Source organism: Phoxinus phoxinus, assembly GCF_949152265.1.
Source record: "Phoxinus phoxinus genome assembly, chromosome: 8".
Classification (NCBI taxonomy): Eukaryota; Metazoa; Chordata; class Actinopteri; order Cypriniformes; family Leuciscidae; genus Phoxinus; species Phoxinus phoxinus.
The window spans coordinates 31,714,438-31,739,540 of NC_136883.1; the positions used below are offsets into that span (position 1 = coordinate 31,714,438).

Sequence of the window (25,103 nt, forward strand, 5' to 3'; positions counted from 1 at the left end):
TCACCGGCAATGTTGCCGCAGCAACAACTGGACATGACCTATGAGACCATTCACTTTTTTGGTAGGAGGTCTTAAAGGGTTAGTTCACCCAAAAATGAAAAATTATCCCATAATTTACTCACCCTCAAGCCATGTATATGACTTTCTTCTTTCAGCCAAACACAATCAAAGTTACATAAAAAAATATATATATCCTGGGTCTTCCCAGTTTTATAATGGGAGTGAATGGTATTTTGAAGCCCCCCCCCCCCCCCCCCCCCCAATAAAAAAAAAAGCGCATCCATCCATCATAATAGTAATCCATACGGCTCCAGGGGGTTAATAAAGGCCTTCTGAAGCGAAGAAGAAATAAGAAAGTCATGTACATCAAGGATGGCTTGAGGATGAGTAAAATATCGAATCATTTTCATGGGTGAACTAACCCTTTAAGGTACAACACGACACACATGCACTTACAGTTCAAATCTCCCATTTTAAACTATTGCTTTTTTTATTTTGGCCTGTAAACACCACTAAGAACACCTTAGCACCCACGTAGCAACGGCTTGACAATCCCCCATCCTAGCATGACCGTTGAACAGAAGAGCATTAGCTATCATTTTATTGAGGTAGAAAATTTTAGTGACACAGTAAAAAAGGTTTGCATAATATTAACATGGTAGTGGTTTAAACTTTGCCCTAAAACATTCAGGAAAATGTCCTTCCTATAATCATCTCTTTCTCACACTCTGCCTTACAACGTTTCTATCTATAGCCCATGTTGTAATTGCCATGCAGCCACTTTGCCAAGCTGCTTATATGTTTACATGTTGAATACAATGTATTTTTATTTGGTGATAGTAATATAGCCTACATTTTAAATTCACAAATACTTTATAACAATATGTCCTAACATTTCAGTCTTATGTACCCTCACAGCTAAACCAAACCAAAAACCTGTTCTTTTCATTTATATTAAAATTAATATTGTTTATTATCCATTACAAAATCTATCTATCAAACAAAGACACTCGTTTTTTTTTGTGTGTGTGTATTGTGTCTGATTGATTTAACAAAATTAAAAAGTATCTCAGTTTGGGAATCAGCACTTTATGACATGGCGGTTCAACACTCTGCATAAAGCATGATGAGTGTTGTTGTTGTTTTTTAGCACATTTGAGCAGCATATCAATAATTAAACAACTGTTTAATACTCAATATTGTTCTAAACATAAACACTGAGAGGGGAACAATAGAGATTAAGACCCTGATGTCAGTTTTACCCATTGTGATGATGTTGCTGGGAGGGTGAGGGGTGTAATTCACATCTTTGGGTTTCACTGAAAGAGGCCAGGAAAAGCTCAAATCTTTGTCCCTCCCCTTGTCCCCCCGGCCCCCCTCACCGTTTTTTGGAACGGGGCTTGTGCAGCTTTAAGTGTATTTATTAGTCAAAGTGCGTGTGTACAGTTGCCCTGACTGAACAGAAAATGTAACATTCCCCAGCATGATATTTCCCCCCAGCCTTACTACCCTCTTATCCCCCCCAATGAAATAAGGTACCTCGATACTCCCTCCACGCTTGCCGTGGTGTGAAGTGGACACGCCGGGGATGGACGTCTTTTCATTTGCATGTGTTTTGTCCACACCCCTTACGAGATAACGACAGGACCCAGCCTACAGCCTTTCCTTCAGAGGGAGAAAGTGACACGGCTCGCCGTGTGTATGCAGTGAATTGAGGATACACAGTGCATAAATCGAGGATATATATTTTGTACGTCGTGCGTGAGAAACTTGCTCGCGCCATCCATTACGTTGAAAGTATCAGCGCGCGGATTGAAAGATTTGGATTTACACATCGATGAGACCAACCCTGACAGACATGTATGTAGTTTACTCTTTCATTAATTTATTTTAACGACGTTTATGTGATATATACGGACCTGTATATGTATTCGGTGCTTATTTAAGCGTCACGTGTACTTAAAAATCTCAAGTGGAAATATACAATTGGTAGTAAAGTATAATGCCTACGCAGAACGAGTCTATGGCCATGGATTTTGAACTACCTGGCAAAACTGAGTGCATACGTGGTGTAAAATGTGATTATTCGTGTTTTTTATTGTAATTTTGCAAATGGATGTGCAGGGCAGTGTGATAGACTTTCTCATGGCACGGAGGACTAGGAGTGAGCCCTCTGCCCAGATGACAAAGAAACCTTTGTTTGGCATATGTGTGTAAAAGATGTAACCTCGGATATAAATAGTCAGGAATTACATAGCGGAAAGACACCGTCAGGCACTTTATGTTATTGCTTTGAAGCCGTTCTTTCACTCGGCACGTCCTTGCTCATAGCCACTCAGTTGCTTTAGAGAATATCCCATGAAGCTAATCCTGCACAACCTAATCCCTCTGATTCTTTTCCCCTTGTACATGCTAGGGAATGCTGGCTCCAATACCCTGTTTATGTTACTTTGGAGTATATGTTTCACTTTTCTGGATTACTGGGTTTATTGATGCTTGTAAACAACTTTGTGCAATGCAAACTGACACATTTAGTTTGTTGTGGAAAAGGAGATGTGCACCATGATGTGTGCTGCTGTCAGTTCAGTCAACGGTTTTCAAGCCCACTGAGACCATTTTAGATAGCCTAAAATTTTGGTTCTCAACCTTCCTGCCTCCAATACCCCTCAATGTTCATGAATATATTAAAACATTTATGTAGTCTACACAGTATTTCGTCTGCTGCATTTAATTAAGTTTAAGAAAAATAATTTAGAGTAAGAAAGCAAAATATGTTGGAGGTAAACTGTCAAATATATTTAATTGTGCATGCTTATTTCCTATATTTTTGAATCTAGGTTACCTTACTTTAGTTGATGTTTAAAAATATACAATAACATATGAATAATTTAATAACAATTAAGTGCAATCTCAAAATAAATATCTATTTCTCATACTGTACACGTATTATAATAATGCCTAAATTCACTCGTAGCATTTAAAATGATTCATTTTAGTCATTTATTTTCAATTTTAGACAAATTTGACATTTATCAGTCATCATTCATAGCATGAAAATAATTATCTGTGTTCGGACAAAATCCTAATATCTGTACAACCATCATTTTAAGTCATCAGTGACCTACTTGGAAGTTTGTTTAGGTCCCTCAATTGACTCTGGTATAAAGAGCTAGGCTATTGCCTTTGCCCATCCTAAAACTTCACGCAGGCATTCTGGTATCCGCTCCACATGACATGGAAAAACTAAATAGGCTAAATGTCTTCGTTCCTTTGACGTGGCTGTGTCTTGACTTCCAGTTCTTTGTCTATACTGTGCTATTTATGAACTTGCACGTGAGATTTGCTGATCTTGTGACTCTCCTAACCGTTAGGCTGTGTTGCTATACTAGCAGCCATACTTTCTGTGAAGAGTGTGGGAACACTTCTTTTTTGGAAAACTCAAAGCCTTGTGGGCAGCACCACGGGCCACACAATCTGTCCTTTGTGCAGACCTGGACCAACATGAAGAGGCCTAATTTAGCTAATGATTTGATCAAAAACAGCCATGGAAGTGATGAAGCAAAAGTGTGCTGCATGTCATACTGTCATAGTTATTTTGTTACTTTGTTTATTTTAATGAAGAATACAATTCTTTAAAGTCTGCAAATAAACTTGAATGTGATATTTAGTGGTTTAAGGCATATTTTCTTTGTAATCATTTTTTTCTGGTTGGATATTTGCTTATATGGTCTATTTTGCTGTCTCTTTTAAGTTGCATCATATAAGCTCATTCAAACAGTGTGTGAGATGTGTACTGTAATTCCAAGTCTTTATTAAGTAATTTATTTATATTCAATCCAACAGAATTCTGTCTTTAGTAAGTCAGAAAGCAATGCACATTCAGTTTTTCCCTTCACTTTCTCCCTATAAACTCTCTCCCGCTTATTTTCTTTTTCATTCCGTTTCCTCACAAAGACGTGCACGTCCTCCCTCCAGAGGAAAGACCGTCTGTCCTGGCTGACCATTCTGAAAATAGACACGCCTTGAGGAAGGACCAATTGACTGTTTACTGGCTGCTTAAAAAAAACTCTACAGTTACTTACTATCACGCTTCGCTTGAAATGAAATCTGTGTTACCTGATTTACTCTTCAAGACGAGGTAGAAGCCAGAAGCATAGTGATTTGGAAACACATAATTTGTGGGATTCTGTTTCTCAGAAATGGATGTAGTTTAGCTGCCTGCCAGGATCTATTTAGCCTTTTATCTTCTACAATGCTTTCTCTTCCTCCTCGGGAAAGCAGAGAGTGCATTAGTTTTTCTTCCTGTCGGTCAGACAGCCACTAGTTGCAGAGGAAGCCAGCACGTCTTGAAATGAGTGTGTGGATCTGTGTGGGAGGTTGCAAATGGTTCGTCCAGTCTTCTGCACCTGCATGCGTGCTATTCACTGGTAATGTTGCGGCTGCCGGCAGTTTGAATGCTCTTCTTGCAGAACTTTTCCCATTGTTCTTCCTCCTAACCAGCTCAAATGGCAGTGGTTAGTAGTTTGAGACTTTAAGGATACGTCTGATTCTGTGTTATACCTTCACAGAAATTAATAATGCACATTGTCCTCCTTGTTTAGACACAGCATATGCACACAAGACCTCCTACTGTAGTTTGTGTGGCATGTCATTATCAATGGTTAATTTGTTTGAGTGCAAGTGTGCCTCCACAGTGGGTGGTGTTCATTTTTACACAACACTTTTTTCCCCAACTCACCCCTGCTCAGAGCGTCGACCCGGTCCAGTGAATGTTCCAAGCAATATACCCGCAGGGCTCCAGACAAAAACGACAACATTTAAGTGCCAAATGACTTTTTTATAGTTATTGAGAATCACTCAAAGATAGTTGTTCAGAAATGCTAAAGTTCACTGAGTTTATAGCTTATTACTTTAGCTTTTAACAACAACTACAATGTGCTGTGATTATATAGACTATGGCAATTTAAAAAGTTCTAGTTGTATATAGTAAGTTATTTCTGGTTTAATGCTGTCACTGAATTTATTTGTGCCATATAAATACCCAACCGAGGCTCATTGGGAAAAATGTGCCCGTGTAAACATTTCTGCAAAAAGTATTGCTTCTTGCATGTTTCTTGATACTTTCAAAGTGAAATGTCCAGTGACTGGGGATGAACGTGAATCTGGCAATGTTTTATTATTTTCGCTGTTGTACTTATCACAGCAGTGCGGAAATAAAATGTCCGGCAAGTTTACACTAAAAGGTTAGGCCTAATGCTCTATTGCGTTTGAAAATAACTTACCACCTACACTAAACGTAACCAACAGTTAACAAAAGCAACGCGAGATAAAATAAAATGGCATTTTATTTGAGCTTGCTTTCAGCTCTTTTATTATGACTTGCGTTTTCATTGTTGTCTTGTAAGAAAACAAGTCTTTATTAATTTATATATATGTTTATTTCAGCTGAAAACTGCAGGGAATTGTATTTGTACGTGTTTTGAGTTTTTTTAATATACAACATAAAATGTAGATAGAGGCGCATTTTTTCCATTGAGCCTATCCTATGCTGTAAATATCATTCTTTCATATAAATGACTTTGAAGTTCAGTGAGAGAGTCAGTAGAGAACTCAATAATGGCTTTGAATAATTCACTCTGTGAATCTGATTCAAACGGCTAACTCACAGGTGAGTTTGAGACTTCATGTTTCATGATTCTTTGTCACTGATTGAACCAGATTAATTTTCTGGCTAATCGAACATCACAGGCCGTGCTGTTTGTTATCGCATGCATGAAATATTGTCCGGCCCTCTAACAAGATGATACAACTGCATATGAGCACAAGTTTTCCTGACTGTACGTGTACCCCAATTGAGACTACATTTTGAATTACTGTCGCACTTTTTTTTTTCTTTTTTTGTAGTCTGGAGACCTGGCTTGTCAAAAAAGTTTTTTAGTGGTCTGTTTGAATTTTTCGGTATTGTAACTCAGTTTGCTCTGTTTCAGAAGACTCAGCCTTTGGCTGTGTGACTGCAGGAAACTCCAGCATAGTTGTGTCAGTCCTATCTCTTGGATAAACAGGAAGCTGCTAAAACTGCAGCGCTGTTCAGTGGGAACGCTGATGTCTATGAAGTGCGGTATGACAGCACTGTGAAAGCCTAGCGCTACAGTTAACCAAATGCAGATTAGCCCTCATGTGTTTGGAAACAAAGTGCCGTCAACCCACTGCTGTTCATAGTCGAAGAAGATATTCCTTCATTTCTCAAAGTGAGATATTATTTTGATTTGTGAAACAATAATGCACAGGAGAGGGTAATATGTAACTCGTACATATAACTTTGTTGTGTCATCCAGTACTGCTTGCAGCCAAGAGAGATTTTTCAGAATGGTTTAGTCATTAAATCCTCATTTAACTTTTCTTTCTCTCATTACCTCGTCCAGAGCTCCCACCCATCCGTCTGTGCAGCAACCTTCCTTAGCCCAGCTCTTTGGCTGACTACCCACACCCACAACAAGTTTTCTGACTGAGTATAGAGAAATGAATTCTCAGCGTCCCTAATGATTGTGGGGGTGGTTATGATGATATCATTGTGAAGAAGAGACAAACAGAAGTCTGGATTGTTTTTTTTTTCTGCAATGAAGTGTTAAATTTCAAATAAAGTTTTAGTTATTTTAAAATGTAAAAGTTTTCTTTTTGATTTATATTTTAAAATGTAATTTATTCTTTGGCAAAGCTGAACTTTCAGAAACATTACTCGTGTCTTCAGTTTCACATGATCCTTCAGATATCATTCTAATATGAAACATTTCTTACTACGGTCGACGTTGAAAACAGTTGTGCTGCTTATTTTTTTTGTGGAAACCGGGATACATTTTTCCAGGAATCTTTCCCAGGATCAATAGAAAGTTCATTATTAAGTTTGTAACAATGTAAATGTCTTTGTCAGTTTTTATCTATTTAATGTATCCTAGGTAAATTAAAAATGATTAAAAAATCTTAACCCCAAATTTTAAATAGTGAGATATACTAAATAGTCACAAAGGCTTATTGAGAGAGAATGTAGCTTTATAGTACCATAAATGTCTCAGTAAAAATGTAAAATATGCTAGACAGTTGTTCCTGATTCTGAGAAAAATTATTTTCAGGTGAGTTAAAGTTCTTGTTTGCTAAAGATAAAGTACTTGACCAAGTCACCTGTTATTTTTGGCTTCCTTTCATACTCATCAAATGGGAGTAAACACACCTGAGAGTGTGCGGTGGTGAGTTGTTACACAATGCTGGAATGTTGAGCAATGTCTAGATGTTTCACAATATAAACGTGTCATTCATGTAGCATCCCTCATGGGTACAATAATCTTGGCGCGCTGAGTACGACCAAGCATGACCATGTGTTTGAACTGACATTGTCATTATAGGGTTGCCATGGCAATGTGTCATTGAACAACATCCACAACATGCATCATGGCTCCGAGTCTGTGTATTTAAAGAATGTGTAGTTGAGTTGTATTTGGCCTAGCATACTGTGTAATTCCTAGGTAGGCTGTGTATTATAGTACGCTGTGTATTTCTGGAGTGTATCATTACGCAGAGAGAGAGAAGACTGTTATTACTGAGTCAGTACAGGAGAGACGGAGCATCTGGACCGGGTGACTCACTCTCTCCCTAAGACGCATTCACACGCACGGGACTCACAAACTGAGACACAGGGTACCTGAAAGTTTTCAAGATCAGAATGACGTTAATGTGCTCGCCCAAGACATAAACATTAGACAGCAGTGCATCTGAATGTGCGGTGAAAAACTGTTTGCTTTTATTAATTTATCATCTGATGTGGAGGAATGGAGACAAAATTAGTGGCAGGCAGATAACCTATGGATTTTTCAGTGGCAATTCAAAGTGACAATTAATTTTATCAGCCAATATTAGTTAAAAACAACAATTTCTGGGTTATTTGGCAAATCAGAACTGGGTAAATATATAAACAAAAAGGTTAAAAGTGTGACTGACTACAGATATTTTCCTATTTGTACAGTAATAATTTGATAGGAATACGAGATGTAATAGTACAAAACTAAATGTCATTCAGGAAGTTTCCCCTCAGGAACATTATTCTCTCTCCACCACCCGTTGTGGATGTTTACGACGGCCGTGCTGGTGGATTGGATCATGGAGATATTATTTTGATTATGTGTTTTTATCTTACTTTCCAAGATCTATCTGAGATTTATAGTTTGTCACAGGTGTGTATGGTTTGGCCCTCTTGACTAGTTCAAAAAGCTGTGTGTTGTGATGGATCACTTACACCTTGCCAGTCTGCGCTCTATGTTAATCAGCTTACACCATCCTGTCTCTAAGACAGCTGTGTGGTCTGCCACAAACACACGGTACCTAATGTCCCACACACACTGCTCTCTGAGCCGGTGACTGTCTTTACCCTAAAGCCACGATGACTCCTTGAGTGTCTTTGATTAGCTTGCCACCGATATTGTATTCGTACCAAAGGCCACAAACACTGTCAAAACTCCCTCAGGCCCACACAAGTGCTGACGAACAGGTGCACGATAATAACTGTGAATATGTTGTAAACTGAAATTCCATGCAGTTCTCCTGTGCAGGTGTCAAGTTGTCAATTTCTGTTTGTCTGGGTTGTTTTTCCTCTATCATAATAGTTAAATAAAAAATTAAAGCGTTCAACAAAAACTTGACTTTCACTGTATGGACAAAAAAAATAGAGAAGACTTTAATCCCTTTGCGAAAATTCTGAATCAGCGTCTTGTGACCAAGAAGTTTTCTTCCTGTAAAAAAAAAGGAACTGCTCATGGGACAGTCTGCGATTTGATAAGTGATTTATTATAGCCTTAGTTTGCTTCAGGCTTGACACGCCAGATTTTCAGAGCTATAGGTAATTAGTTTCAGCATTTATTTCATTGTTCAAGTGCATTTTTAGATGACATAAACATGAATCAGTGCTCACACAGTGCTGAATCAATTGCTACACAGACCCTATATGGTAGGAAAAAGGCGTACAGAGTTGCTGTGAAACTCTCAGTGAGCTGGAGTGTCTTCATGCATAATAATCCTGCTTGATGTTCTCCCAGTGGTGCTGACAGAACCTCAAGAAAAGGTCACACTGGCTAAAGATCTCAGAAATCCTGCTGGACTCCTGATTAATATGTCTGTGTACATTCAGTAAACTCCACATTCTTAGTGCTAGTCCGTAAGATCCTGAATCCACTCCAGTGAGGGCTGCAGTGTGATAGTGCTGGTGTTGTATTGGATAGATAGGTTTTGCATTGGAGCTATTCTGATTTGCTTTCCAAACACTGTTTGAGTTCCTGTTATTAATAGACGACAACTTTGATTCAGAATGGCTTGAGAAATGATTTTATTAAAATTGGAGTGTTTGTCTGGATGTGTGTTAGGCCCTGTTTACACGAGAAGGCTCGCGGGTGAAAACTTAAAAAAATTTGATCAGATGTGCCTTTTGTTTAGACGGCGATGGCGTTTTTGGGGCTAAAAAAACAAGCGGCAACCTCTCTTGAAACCAACACAGAAGTGAATTAAACGGCAATTCATCGACTGGCCGCTTGAGGCTGGCTGCAGAAGTGAATCAAATCTGTATCTTCCCCATGTTAAAATGCCCAACTTTACAGCAGAAAAAAACATGTTTACAGCCTGGAGCAAAAAGTGGCTTTGGTCTATACAGCTAATTTTGCCCTTCTTGAAAACTGTGAGGGGGGTGAATTTTTTTTATAACTCATCTGTTTAAATTATATTAAGCCTTGAAGGTTTGCATATTTAAGGGCGTGGCCACTTGATTGACAGGTGGATTGCCGCTGATGTCAATGCTAGCCGTTTGTCTGCTGTTAGCCGTCACTTCACCTCAGCAAATTCCAGCTGCTGAACTTGCCATCTCTGCCGTGTTTGTGCTTTTTTCGGGATTATTTCATACAATTTAATACACCCATTACTTCGCCCATGTCTTTGGATTCCGTCTTTGTCGTCGAGTATCGTTCGAGAGAACAACCAGCGCTGTATTTCAGTTGTTTTCCTCTGTGAACATGCACTAATGGATGTCTGACAATTTCGTTTCTTTTTTGAGTTTTCAGATTCAAAAACGTTTATAGATATAAAGGCTACACTCGTTCTGCGGTACCGTTGCTCTGGAACAGATTATAACATGCTTAACTTATGTACCGTCAGATGAAATCCTGCAGGTGTCTGTGTTTCTCCGTCTATGCAATAAATGCACATCCTTGAATGAGCGTGGATTTCTAGCGCATTTACTTGAACTTCATAGGTAATATATCTATGGTTTGACCCATTTGAGATGCGGCCAAAATCAGAATTTAAAATGGACTGAATAATAAAGCTCTCTACGAACTTGGCGAGCGATGCCGCGCTGACGGACCATAGACTGTAAAAAAGAGTGACTTGCATGTATGCACATAAATCACGGTCACACACTCTCAGAGTAATATTGTAAGTTAATGCATAATACATTTTCAACTAGCAGAATAGCTGTACAGAATCACGATTCACTGTCTCACTTGTAGCTATGTCTTTTAACTATTATAATATTTCCAAGGACAAAAACAGGACCTTTTAATTGGCATTCTGGTTTGTATCATCAACTGTCACTTTAGCGCGAGGCCCTGTGGAGTCACAGACTTGGTACTGTGAGTAGCATATAGCATTAGCTCCCAAGCCTGAGCTAACTCGATAACGTCGAGCTAGGTGGGCGTGGTTTTAGATAGCCAGGCTCCTCAGCTCCGCCTCTTTGCCCATATTCTTTTATCCAGGAGTGACGACCGGTGACGCGAGGCCAAGATGGCGATGGCCGGCTTCGCCCACTTTAGACTTCAAAGATGCTCTTCAGAAACCTACGGGTGACGTCACAGACACTACGTCCATATTTTTTTACAGTCTATGTTAAAAACGCAAAGAAGTGAAATCACCCTCCAGAGTGGAAATCTTAAAAACGGTCCACGTTCCCGTCTAAAGGGTAAAAACGCAAAAGTCTGCTATATGCTAAATATTTTGCCTGGCAGGACTCCCAGTCCATGCCCTGTTGTGCCTTTTGTAATTTAAGGTTGTTTGGAGCAACACAGATTTCCCCCCCCTTAACGCTCGTCTAAACGCAGAATAAAAAGTGATAATAATAACGCAACGCCACTTTTGCGTTTTCTCTTCAGATCGTTTCCATGTAAAAATAGCCTTAGTTGTGCTCTGGCCTGGATGCACACTGCAATACAGTGTACAACACTGAAGTACATCTGTCCAACATATGAATAAGGCTTTAGACCATGTCCTAACCAGACATGATGCGATAGGATTCCAGAGAGAAGCAATTTGTCTGCCCACACCAGATACAACACGACTACAAGACATGACAACAACAACGCAAGTAAAAATCACAGCCAATCGGAAAAGCATGGGCGCCTGGGCGGTTCCTTTTCTGCAAATGCACTGTCTGCACTGGATAAGTACATGATCAAATTCATAAATATTACACAATTTTAACATTATTAAAACAATCTTTGTCATAAACACATTGTTTGTTCAAATTGAGTTCACAGTTTGAACAGTATCGAGTTTTTGAGGTGAATTATACATTGTCACTTTTAAGTATGGATTAAAAAGATCGCTCAAACTGCTAATCAAACTTAGACACTTTTAACATTAAGTAAAGCGCATACCTGATATTTATCATTTGCATATTTTGCATGTTGATGTTCAGCCACGACGTCACAGAAATAAAAAACGTTTCTAAAATAGAATCGTCGCGTATTGTTGTCATGGCCGGTTAGGACACGTTAAAGTAAGTGACATACTCAAAGAGTATAGAAAAGTTCACACGGAAGAATAAACATTCTCCTTGCAGTTAAGTGATGGGATTTTAGACTTGACCAGAGACCACAAATGCCACTGCTATATCTCTGAAGGGTTTAAGCAAACAGGAAGTGAAGGTTTTCTTGTCTGATCCTCTTTCCCTCTCCAGTGGTCCTCAAAGCCCTTGGCTTTAAGAAGATTCCTTGATTTGTTTATGAAACGAGACTGGGAAGGAATAGGTCATAATCTATTTTAAACCATGATATCTTTGGAGAAGTTAAAAAACTTAAAGATCTCTTTCATATCTCGTTACGCTCAGATTACAGCTCATAATGGGACAGGACAGAAATATTAAGTAAGTATCAGTGGTCATTAAATAGTAGGGCTTTCAAATCGATTAATCACATCTAACATAAAAATCTGTGTTTACATAATATATGTGCGTAATATATATATATATATATATATATATATATATATATATATATATATATATATATATATATATATAATATATATGTGTGTGTGTGTCTGTGTAGGCTAGTACATAACATATAGGCCTACACACACATATGAGTGTGCATATACAGTGTAAACAGACTTTTATGTTATGTGATTTTATTATGATTAATACATTTTGCAGTCCTGTTAAAAAGTGAATGTATTAGTGTTTTATTTACTGAGGTGAGATCATGATAGCACATGCCATGCAGAGCCACATACTGTCATATTTTAAATATCTGCCTCCAAACGGTTTTTGGTGGAATGTTGCAGGACGGTGCATTATTGCAGTGCCAACATGCATGAAATTTGTTTTGGAATGCACTGTAATGCTTCTGGGTTGTTGAAAGGACATGTCAAATGTGACATTTTATACTTAATGAAGTATGATTTCACACAGCATTTTCTATTTTTTGTAATTTTATACATGCAGTTTGTATGAACTCATATGAATTGAGTGACAGGAATTTACAAAAAAATATATATTCTACATTTGAACATTATATATAGGTTATACTATCTGTGTATTAATGAGATGAATAATTTAATTTGAACCTAAAATATAAATATATTGTATAACTATATTAAAGTAATACATATTTATATTTTAGGTTAATGTATTTTGACACTTATATTTATTTTAAGATTTTTTTTTTAAAATAAAGTTTATGTCCATGTTATTTGTCGACAAACCATCTGAATCGTAATATGATCCTTGAGGTGCATTGCTGTTTTAATAAAAACACCCCAGTAACCAGTATTATTTCTGTTATGGACAGAGAAAACAAAAATAAATTGTAAGATATTTCTACTTAAAGGGATAGTTCACCCAAAAATATTCTTTATAAGAAATTCTTTCTTCTGCTGAACACAAAATAAGATATTTTGAAGAATCTCAGTAACCAGAAAAAAAAAAAAAAAAAAAACTCAATGGGGTGCGTCAACTGTCTGCTTACCAACATTCTTAAAAATATATGAAAGAAAGAAACCCATACAGGTTTGGAACAACATGAGGGTGAGTAAATGATGACAGAATTTTAATTTTTAAGTGAAATATCCTTTTAATGTGCTTAAAAATGTGAGGCCATTGTATAGTAGTATAGGCTATATTGTATTTTCTGCAGCACTGTATAAAATATTGTGTGAAGCCATTGACTGACTGTACTTCTGTACTTAAACCTCTTAACCCCCAGCTGGGGTTTAAACAGAATGTCTTGTATTCATGAGGCTCCAGAAACTTGCCTGTACCCCAGCAGCTTGGACGATTGATAAACGTCCTCTTATCGGACATAGCTTTCATAAATTGTGAGGGGATTAGATGAAAATGGAGAAAGAGATGATGTATTTATGATGGGTGTTAGCATGCCTTGGCTTGCTGAAGCATTCTTGTATCTGAGGAATTAATTTGATTGTGTCAGTACCAGCATGATGTAGGATATGTGGGGAAAAGGGTAATTCATATTGTGGGAATTTTTCGTAAATTTAACTAGAATGATTTACTGGAAGTTCATGAAAGTTCATCATTCCCTGTGTTCAGATGTGTGAAGATGGTATGCAGGCTCCTATATTACCACTTTAAAAATCGTGTGATCATAAAGATAGCCTACTACATGAGATTATAAGATAACCACTTCTGAAGAGGAAAAAAAAAAGGAAGTGCACTGTTAAAAATAGCAAAAAGATTATTTGAGTACATTTTACAAGAAAATACAATTTAATCTTTCTACTTAAAAAAAAAATCATGTTTAATTTAACTTTCTTGCCGTCTCTGTAATTGTTTGTGAAATTGTGAGTTTAGTTTATATAAATTAAAAGTACATTTTCTCCTTGGAATATGAGTGGGATTATTTTTTTGCATTCGTGCAAACTTTCTTAAAGCCTTTTTCCTTACCCTAAGTTTTATTGTTTTGAAAATAAAAGTTATCAGACAGCGGCAGTATGGACTTTTTAGCATGTGGATGTAAAGCCAAGTCAGCAGTAGCGATAACTCTCTTGCTCAGAATGCAGAGTCAGTCGTACAACAGTACGCCTCCACTGAAAGCCACAGCAGCTCTTCAGATGGCCAATAAAAAGCATTATATTCATTCTCTGCCTCCCTCACATCCCTCGTTCACTTGTTGTTATCAGACTGAAGGCAGGCACTGGAGGAAATGAAGGTCTTATTGGACGACCGTTAATCAGTCTCCACAGAAAGAGAGATAGTTAGGAGATGCGGGTCAGACCAAGAAGGATGTGATGTCAAACTCATTTCTGTATTTGACAGTCATAATCATCTTTGTTTGTTGTTGACATTGTAATCTCTAGATAACAGATAATAGACCAATAGCTGTTTTCTAATCTTATTGAGGATCCCGAAACTCACTACCGCCATTAGTTTGTGTGTGTGGTGATAGCAGGGGTCCAGGGGATATTCCTCCTGGTGTTGTGTGTGTCGGTCTAGATGTCTCTCATTGAATCATTGTAAATCATCGGAAGCACCGTTTGGACATGACTTTGTTAGCCTCTTCCTCTGGGATTTACTTTATGGAGAGGTACCATAAGCCACAATGTAATCAGTCATTTGTTTATGTCCAGTAGTTGTAGACAAACACTGTTATTTGCAACCAACTAGCATTTATTAAAAAAATTCTGATGGTTCTTTGTCTTTTGAGTGCGACAATAGAATTGACATGAAAATAGTTTTTTGCCTTGTGCATCATAAAAACTGTTTCAATTAGTGCTGCCCCCTATAGTCGACCAAATGGTAGTCAATGAGAAGAGGCTTGGTTGACCAAATTTTGCATTGGTTGGTTGCTCGCTGAGAAAAAGAAACTCCACGGCGGGTCCATGTGGTTATTATGTTGTTGGCCAGGAAATTCAGAGTGTGGGATCATTTCGAGAGAAGGATGACCCCACAAAGGTGACACTGCAAACTCTGCAGGCAAACATTCGGCTAGTATTCATAGACCTCCAACATGGTTTATAATTTGAAACATGTTTGTAATAGCCTAATGTTAGCCACTTTAAATGGCCGCTCGCTCTAACGCTAACATTAGATAAATATGCACTAAAGATTCCTTTCCAAGTGTTCGTGCAGAGTGTGGAAGGTTTCTGCCAGGACTCTTTATCATCGAAGCATGTTTTATTAGATTGTGCTGGTTTTAACCTTTGAGAAACCTTTTTTATTTAGTTAACAAATATAGTTTTAGAGTTAAATATTTCTCATCATGAAAATATCCACGGAATGTGGCATGGCGTTAAGAAAAAACAAACAATCTCTTACGAATATGCTCAGTATAGACATGCTGAAGAATGAAATTACATTAAAGATACATTGAATAATAGTTACATTTTGATCTTGTTTTTCTGCTAAACACTAGCCTGGGTTTCCCCATACTGCCTTTGCGCAACACGATTTTATTCACGCTGAAAGGCAGTCTGGATACCATGGACCAGATTTTCGCCTCATCTAGGGAACCAATGACAGAACGGGGAGGGAGCAGCAAGACGATGACGACATCTATAAAATCTATAAAAACATGTCTGTGGAGTGTCCATATATACCTTCGACCCTCATGTTTATCTTTCACAAACGGCAATAGTCGCTGAACGTCATTGTTTACACAAAAATATCTTACCCATCGTCTTCTTCCTGGTCTAATTTCTGTCGCTCTACATACGTCATCTGGTATAATGGAAACGATTGGCTATGAGCTACGTACAGGCGCATTTGATAGACATTCTTAGCACCCAATAAACGGCGCCGGGCATTCGTAAACCACGCCTCAAATACGAGAAAATGTACATGTGGTTCCCAGACCCAAGTCTCAACGAGAATTGGGTCTGGCGTTAGCCAGGCTAGCTAAACACAGGAACTGCCATATGGTGTGATTGATCATATATTTTCCTTGATGATTAAAAGAATCAAATTGGTTGTCAATTACACTCAGAATTAATTAACAATTGATGTGGATAATGTAATAATTATATCTACGAAAAACAAATACTTTGCAAACATTGTCACATTATGTTAAGTTTCATCAATTTTTTATACCAGTTATGGACCTCGGAAAAGTTATAAGGCACGTGTTAGCTCTTGACATATAATCTGTTCTTCCTGGTTGAGTTTGTTTGCACATTCACAATGTACAGTTAATTTCTCATTCTGCAATAATCAGCGCTTAAGTCCGCTAGTCAGACTGTGCATGATCTGTGCCCCTCATGTGATTTTCCTATTGCCCTGGTGTCACCATAACAGATGCAGTGTCACCATAGTGATGTCATGCTGTGGTACACCGATAAACCTTAGTCAAGCTGGCCTTATCCGTAACATTGTATGAGTAATAAATGGTGTGAGGAAATGAATCAGACACCTTAAGATAAGGTTCTGTCTGCTGACCGACTGCCTGAGAGAGTGTTGCACTGATATCAGCTCTGAAAATAAGAGCACTAGATATAGCATATTTATATGAAGCATCACAGGATTTCAGAAATACATTCAGATGTTAGTATGAGTCTTACTAAGGGCTGGGCAATATATAATATAATATAATATAATATAATATATTATCTGAATTTTTTTAATCTTGTGAAACCAGTATTTGAAGGGTGTTTTGTTTTCAGAGCATCCTTGATTTAAATTAAATAATAATAATAAACACCTTTAAAAGCAACTTCTCAAAGCGCTGTACACACAATAAGCAATACAAAGCTCAAATAATAAAAGTGTTTGAGATGATAAAGAGTTTTTAAACAGCTATTGTTGCGAAATAGTTTCAAAATGTAGCTTTTAGCAAATTCAAATCATTGCAATAGTAACAATGCTCTTCAATTATATATAAACTTTTTTTAATAAAACGTAATCATATCACCAATTTATCATCCATGCCTAGTTCATTCAATATTTTGTGTGTGTATGTTTTTTTGTGTATGTTTGTACTGTACGTTGAAGCGCATGTCTCTTTGTGTCTGATCTCGTGTGATCTGATTGTTCGACAGATGTTCAAACACAGTCAGACATTCAAACAGACAAGCTTTGTGACTGCTTCACAACAGCTCTTCAGTTACTGCCGAGTGACTGATGTGGCCTAGAAAGCCGTCTGTGGTGTGATGCTGACAGAAATCTCCTCTCTATCCTCTGGGCCTGTTTACACCTGTTTTTCTGATCAAATAGCGTTTTTTTTAAACAGCCCCATTTACTCTTGCATGGATACCGCAAATTTAGCTAACAGTTCACGTCAATGAAAGCAACAGCAATGAGCTGCATTTTATTTCCTCCTGAAGTGGTTTGAGTGATCGGATTTAAATCCATCTTGAAAGCGGTTCGGAGGGCATTTACACCTGGTCTTTTCAGATCAGTGAAAACACATGAAGTGACCAGGTGTAAAAAGCCTTGAGTGTGACAGGCTGCTAAATCGCCACATCAACTTATAGAATCAGAAACATCTTACATCGACTGCTCCTTTACCATTATGTGTCTAGCACGCAGATGGAAATGAATGAAATATGAACGCCGACTTCCATAGCAACACTCAGAGAGGAATTTAGGCTAAACAGCTCTTTAGATATGTGGAAGCAGTGAAGTATAGGTTTACTCTACAAAAACCAGTCAGCAAGCTGCCTGTCTCAAGCATTTCCCCTTACTCATATTCTCACTTGAACATCACAAACATGTTTGTTTCGATCTGTCATTTCAGCCATGTAATAATAGTATGTTGCGTTAAGTTGACCTGCGCTGACCTTCGTCTGTTTTCTTTGATGAGCTGTGCTGCTGTCATCACTTAGCTTTGAAGCCAAAGTTTTTCAAGATAAAATTCTTGATCAAGGGAAACTGAAATTCAATTTTGCAGCTTATATCTTAGCATTCTATTAAAGACAGGCTTAGTTTTAGTAAATTGTGCCAAGTTTAAAAAAAAGAGCCTTTTCTGTGTGTCTGAAAATCACTATGCTATCACGTACTGTGGCATTATGTTATGAATTATTTGACATGGATTAAGCAAATCCTCATGGATGTAAAACGGGTTTTTTTTATAGAAAGGGTGCTTTTAAATTTGGCTTGAAATGGAAATTCAACCTATCAATTTCTAAAAGCATTTTATCGATTTTATTGTGAATTATTTTTATTTTATTAAATTTTTTTTACCTTGTAATCAAAATATCATAACTCTACTATGACAGACCTTTAGTCTGCTTAAGCCCCTCCCTCTCCTACAATCAACCACAAGCTTGCATTCAGATCTGCCTCCATCCAATCAATGCATAGAACCAGCCGACCAACATTTTTATCTTTTCGGAAAAAAAAAACTTTACATTTATAAAAAAAGAAAAGAAAAAAAAAGTCAAATTATTGCCCTGACAAAAATGCTTGACATGTCCCCCCCCAGCTTTTCATTAGTGATCCAAAAATCAGTTTTATACAGTAAAGCAGAAATGTACTGACATCGCATATTCATGTTCATATGAAAGTTCACTAAATAATCAGTCCTATAATTTTTTTTATTTATTCACTTTCACTTTGCACTTTTTGCATGATGCAATCCATAAAATAAAATAAATGTTTTGATAGACTTCTGTAGTCTGTACTGCATCCAGTGTGCGGCCAGCCACCTTCTTGCTCATTCAAATAAATCCACACAATGTTGTCTTTGATTCTCAGTAGCCAAAGGCAAAACTCCACTCACATATCACATTATAGTGATCAGATTTACCGTATGGAGCATGCTTCAGGGAAGTGGGAATTACCCTAAATCTGCGACTAAACACTGATATACCGGTAAGTCTTGAGATCAGGAGTCAGGACCAGTGTTTTAGATTTAAAACGAGCTTGAATTGAAGATCTTTTAATAAAAAAAGAAATCATGAATCTTATGGAAAATGCTGTCAGAATGCAATTTGTAAGTTTCAAACATTCTTAGTTTTCTAGAAGTTTTACTCAAGCATTATCGGAGGCTAAATCAAGTGATTTTAGCTTTTGAAAGATGTTCCACCACTGTTCAAGTCAATGTTTTATGCTATTCATGGCCACATTATTTAAATATGACAGGATCAGATTCATTATTAGCAACTTGAAAGCTGGAAACTTCTGGAGTGCGTCTGTACTGGGTGTTTATCATTAAGAAACAAAGTGCAGGCCGTTTGCTGGAAAAGGGAGAGGCAGGAAGAGTGTGATGTCAGACAGGGAAGTGAACGGGAAACGGAACGAGGGGGAGGAGTGGGCTGCGAAGAGGGCGACGGCCTTCCCATTTCCTGGCAACCTCTATTTCTCTTTCTGCCAGTGTTGTGAGAGTATGATTAGGGGATGAAGACCACCACAGCTGGGACTGTGATTGTTCTTTCTACTTCTCATTTACTGTGAAGAGTCTTTGAAGAGGAATACACACTCATTTTATACGGCATTCATCAGAAGACGACACCACAAAATGTACAGTGGATATGGAGGTACTCTGAGATTTATGAATAACAGTTTTGTGAGATTTCATCTTGGTATTTTAGGTATTTGTCATGTAGTATTGTCGAGTTGCAGCCTGAATGTTGGTGTTTATGTTGTAAAGGGTGTTCAGGTTAGGTTGTGTCTACAGTCAGGTGTGTTGTGACTAGAATAATTTAAATGTTCATTGAATTAATTTATCTTTTTTAGTTTTATTGTAGAATGATGTAGGAAGATGTCCTTTTCTCTACGTATTGAAAATCGCCAACTCTGCTAAATTTAGTTTTGACTCGCCAAGGACGCTGACAACCATAGTCAAGACAAGTACACAAGAAGTGATAACGTATCACAAAAGTTGTTTCCCATTAGATGCTATTCTGCAAAACAAAGTTGAGCTGAAAAGAAATTTTATATAAATTCTTCTCAGTGGTGTGGTCAGCTCTGGTGAAGTGAAAGTAATCAGAAACGATACATGATATAGTTCATCACAACAGGAGTTATGTATGTTTTCACAGTTAGTTGGGAGGGTAGTTTTTATCATTTTCCAACACGTTTTCTGTCCAGATGTTTTTGGATTTTGTGGTGGGACCCTTGTCCTCCTGGGACAGGCGTCCCACTGGGTTCCCATGTGATTGTTGTGCTGGAGCAACAGAGAATAGAGACACTCAAAGTATGTTTACTTTGGGCTACGGTTCAGCGTGGCACCTCAGGGTCATCTAGAACAAACACACAGGGAGGTCCTTTAAGTTTAGCCCTTAGGACTATACCTCTGGTTTACTTAAGGCCTGGTAAAGCAGAAGCTGTCAACACTCGTTCAGATGATCCTCATAGTTTTAGACCTCAGGCCTGGCCAAATGTTGCAGAGAACTATTGAAAGTATTGGCTTATTATTAATGATATAGCTTAACTTTTGAGCTGATAAAAAGATGTGCAGTTGTAGAGGGAAGAAAAGGGAAACAAAGTGAGTTTCTTGTTTCGGGCCTTCGCTCAGAGAATGGAAGGAAGGATACACCATGTGGGGGCAAATGTTAAGTGCTAAGGGATTTCAAAAAGCCACATGACTATTATTAACTCTCAAGGTGCTTGTTGTCACATCCTGGTATTGAAGAAAGATTTCCACAGCAGAATTTCATTACAAAATATTCATAGATGATAGTGATAGACTGATATATTGGCCAGGCCAAGATTTTTCATGTTATTAGACATATAACCTATGTTATTAGACTGATAACTGTGTATTTTATATTTATATATATATATATTTGTGTTATAAATTTTTATTTTGTTGTAAAATTTGCTCAAAATATATATATTTTTTGCATTAAATTGCTCACTATACACTGCACTTACTACGTACATACAAATATATATGTATACAGTATATACATTCATAATATATGTGTATAGATGTGCTGTATTGTAAACACGAATCACAAAGGCTTCTGTCCTATCTTATATTTGTTATGTAATCATAAATATATTTACACATTGAATGGCCAAATTAATGTTGAATAAACATTAAGATATTTGTATTTTATTTTAAATAGTATTTAATGGCAGGATGCTAATACTAATACCTCTGTTAATTTTTTTTCACTTTCCTAGGATAAATTGAATATAGTCATTCAATATTATATTTAAAAGTTATAATTTCAAGCATATTATTTAACATACATTTATTAAATTAAACAAATGTTAATCGATTCTTTATCTCAATTCAATTTATTCTTTTTAGCATTCAGTCCTTAAAATGGTATAGTGCTACTATATTAATCACATTTCATAATATATTTGTATAAATAATTTGCACAGCTTTATTTGTTTGTTTTCCTCAAAGTGGAGGTCAGGTTACAGGGTTGTCAAGTGGGATTGTAAAGGTGCAGGACTGACCCCAGATATCACGCTGCGATGTTTTGGGAGCCGACTGGTTCTCTTTGCTTGTTCCCAGAGAGTTTTTTGGACATAGCTTTAGGGTTCTTCCCCACTCTGACTATGTGTAGTGTTTGTTTGACGGACACCAGACTTTGGTAATCTCTGATATGAATGGAATGTGTCCGAGACAGCGAGGCTACTGGCTCCAACATAACGAATGTCCTATCATCACAGACTCTCTTAGTGAGAAAGCACTGGAAAGCTTTTATTTTACAGGTGCTCACCCCAACCTTTCGTAATGTGTGGATAGAGCTCGAAAACGGTATGTATCCATAAAATGTAGTCTGGTAAAGCGTCACATTAATTTGGTTTAGTTGACAGAGTGTGTAATGGTTGGATTCCAGTTGGTCTGTGTCAGAACAGGGGTGGGGAGGCCCCCAGGTTCTTTTTTGTTCTGGAATAGTCCTGGAGCAAATCCAGACCACCAGAACAATACAGTCAGCCACTCTGATCCACACGCTTTAGAAGAGCCTGACCAGCTTTGATTATTGTGAAATGCAGTTGGAGTGGTGGCTTTGGGTCCTGTTGGACAGGTGGGAACAAGACACAGAGCAACAATTGGAAGGATGAGGCTTTGGTGGTGTTTATTTGTTCGTGAAAGAATCCGGTGTATGAAGGGAATGTAGTAAACGTTTGATTCCCACACAAGTCATGGTGAAGAGGGAGAATGTGTCACTTGCCTTGTTTACCTGGTGAACCAAAAGAAGGAGGCCCACTAGAAGGTGTGTGTGTCTCTGCGGTTGTGTTTGTGTTTGTTATGAGATTTGTCTAGGGAAATCATTTCTCTTTAATTACTGATGTGATGTTCATTCTGATGCTATTGATTGGAGTGGAGCTTCTCAAGATTTTTTGTTTTATGGCAAATAAAAAAAAAATTGTGGTCACTGTAATTGGCTAGAAATAAACTAATGTAATTCTGACTATTCTAAGGATGACAAATATTAATTTAGGGATGTGCTAATATTAAAATTCGGTCTGATACAGATAAGCTAACAATTATTTATGTTGTTGTTGAAAACTGATAAATGTCAGATATTAAAATTCTATTCTATTTTGTTTATGAATGAAAAATAAAACATATATATAAATACACACACACTTTTGATGTTTTAAAATGTAGCATTGACATGACATTAATTTAAACATAGCCTTTGTAAAAAATATTAAGCAAAACATTAAATGTGCACTTTTTTTTAAACGACTAGTTTTTCCAAGTCGACTAGCAGCAGCCGTATCATTTAATCGACTAGTCTCGCACATCTCTACTGGTGACAATATTTAGAGCAAAATCAGGCCAAAACACAGTTAATTTGGACTTTGTTTCAGGAGCTCGAAACCGCTTGCTAACAGCTCCAGCTGCTTAACACCTTCGTACTTGGTTCATGGTTATTATAAAGCTCTACCTTCTGTGACGTGGAAATCTTCTCCAGTTCATTTCTTCTGTGCAGTCCGTCGAGTTCGGACGTCTGCGAGTGGACACATGAACACATTAGAGAGCCAGCTTGTAGTAGAAAATTATGTTCTAATTCTAATCCTAACCAGAAGCAACACTGACACTGTTTTTAAATGTTTAATACTGTAAAGCTGCTGCTTTAAAGACATCTATTGTATAAAATAAACGTGACGTGACTTGACTAAAGAGCCGAATTACAGAGGTTGTGTAAACATGTCCACATCACTATGATGATCAGATGTTTCTTAACTGCTATTTTCTCACCGCTGCTATTTTTGTTGTTTGTTTGTTTTGTTACTGAAAGGAAAGCGCCCAGCATATATTTACATATTCATCTAAACGTCACTCTCATCAGTGCCAGGATGTTCGCTAACAGTTATACCTCCAGGACAGTAGATCTCCAGGAACAGGATTGGGCATCCCTGATGTAAATGAATTGTGTTATGTCAGTAAGAGAAGTATAAAAACATAGAATAAATAGAGAAATATAGGGGTTATCTCTACTATTAGGGCCAATCCCAATTCTACCCCTTACCCCTTCACTTACCCCTTCCCCTCTGTTTTGCTCGTGCACGTGGAGGGGTAGGGCTGTCTCGATTCTCTTTTGGTTGGAGGGGAAGGGCTAAGGGGAAGGGCCAGATAGCCCTTCAAACGAAGATTTTTCGGGACCACACTTCAAACGAAGGGGTATGAGAAATGTCACTGCATACACCGGCTACAGACGCAAAATGGCTGCCCAAGCAAAAAATTAGACCATAAATGTAAGAATTGTTGACTTTAATAAGTATTTTAACGACAAATAATTATTTGCTTTATGTTACATTCAATCTTGTGTTCATATTTACGGTCAGTTCCTTCAAAGAAACGTTTGTAAAAAAATCTCTTCTCCCCCGAACAAAGCACACAAGCTATTAGTACGTTCAAGTCATCTCGTAAAGATCGTATTTATGAGCTGAACGCACATGAACGCCACACAATGTGGTATTTCACACAGTTTCACACAGTAAATAAATAAATAGGTCAAAATAGGACAAACATAGGTCTGTACCTCCAACATGTTAATACAACACCACAGAAAATAAGTCCTGTGCATCTTGGAAGTTTGTGATAAACATCGGCGCATCTCCTGTGACGTAGGCGACGACGTATAATGACGTGTAACGGTGTAGTAGTGGTGTCCCATTTCTTAGGGGAATATTTTCACCCCTACGCCTTGCCACTCTGTTTCAAGGGTCAAGGGGAAGGGGAAGGCGAAGGGTTAGGGGTAGACGAAGGGGAAAGGGGTAGAATTGGGATTGGGCCTTAGTAAGCTGTGCAGATGTTATTTTTCTTTCCTCTCTCTATCAGACGGTTGAATTTCCTGCGGGAAATGAAAAAATTCCACTTCCCTCAGTGTTGAACCATTTCCCCTCCTCCACGCTTGGAAGCACGAAGACGAACAGACCACTCTCTTCACTGATCACCAGACAAACAAACTTTGAATAATTAAAATCTGAAATGCTTTTGAAATATTTACATCCTTACTGTTCTCAGAAAACCCATTTTGTTATAGTTGGCTTGCTGATTTAGTTAATCATTTACCTCATAAACCATTTAACATTTGTAATTCAGAGAAGACGTATATCTTATTAAAACTAGGGAGTGCAAAACCCACTTTTATATTCAGTTTTCCTGAATAACAAAGCCATCAGAGCTCTCTTAAAAACCTGAATCCAGCCATTAATGCTGTGTCGCTGTAAGACGATCTGGAGTTTTCCTCTCTGTGGAGGTTTTAGGCTGGAGGGCAGAACATGTCTCTGTACCCCAGCCGTGACGCTCTCTTGCTGGGCACAGTGCAAAGAATTCTCCCTTCAGCAACTCTGGTGGCTTCTGAATGAATTGCACATAGCTGAACTACTTTAGCCAGTCCAGAGAGCCACAGGTGGGCTTTAGGGTCCTCATTAGTGCAGACTGAGGCATGTCAAGCTGAAGAACTTCATTAAAGTGCAGAAGTTAGGC

The 25,103-nt window shown here is 37.8% G+C and overlaps 1 protein-coding gene across 5 annotated transcripts in view; it reads left to right on the forward strand.

Annotated features, from left to right (window-relative positions):
* The first annotated feature begins 1,556 nt into the window (after positions 1 to 1,556).
* ripor1 (RHO family interacting cell polarization regulator 1) overlaps positions 1,557 to 25,103 on the forward strand; it is a 55,287-nt gene continuing 31,740 nt past the window's right edge. Inside the window, exon 1 of one of the 5 annotated variants that reach the window (XM_079621422.1) lies at positions 1,557 to 1,860. Coding sequence is in view for 3 of the 5 variants with exons in the window: in XM_079621418.1 (XP_079477544.1) it covers positions 22,320 to 22,374 (55 nt within the window). In the remaining 2 variants the exon portion in view is untranslated. Of the gene's footprint in view, positions 1,861 to 19,561; positions 19,732 to 22,210; positions 22,375 to 25,103 lie in introns of those variants that run through there. The other 4 variants (XM_079621419.1, XM_079621421.1, XM_079621418.1 and 1 more) reach the window with 4 other exon arrangements.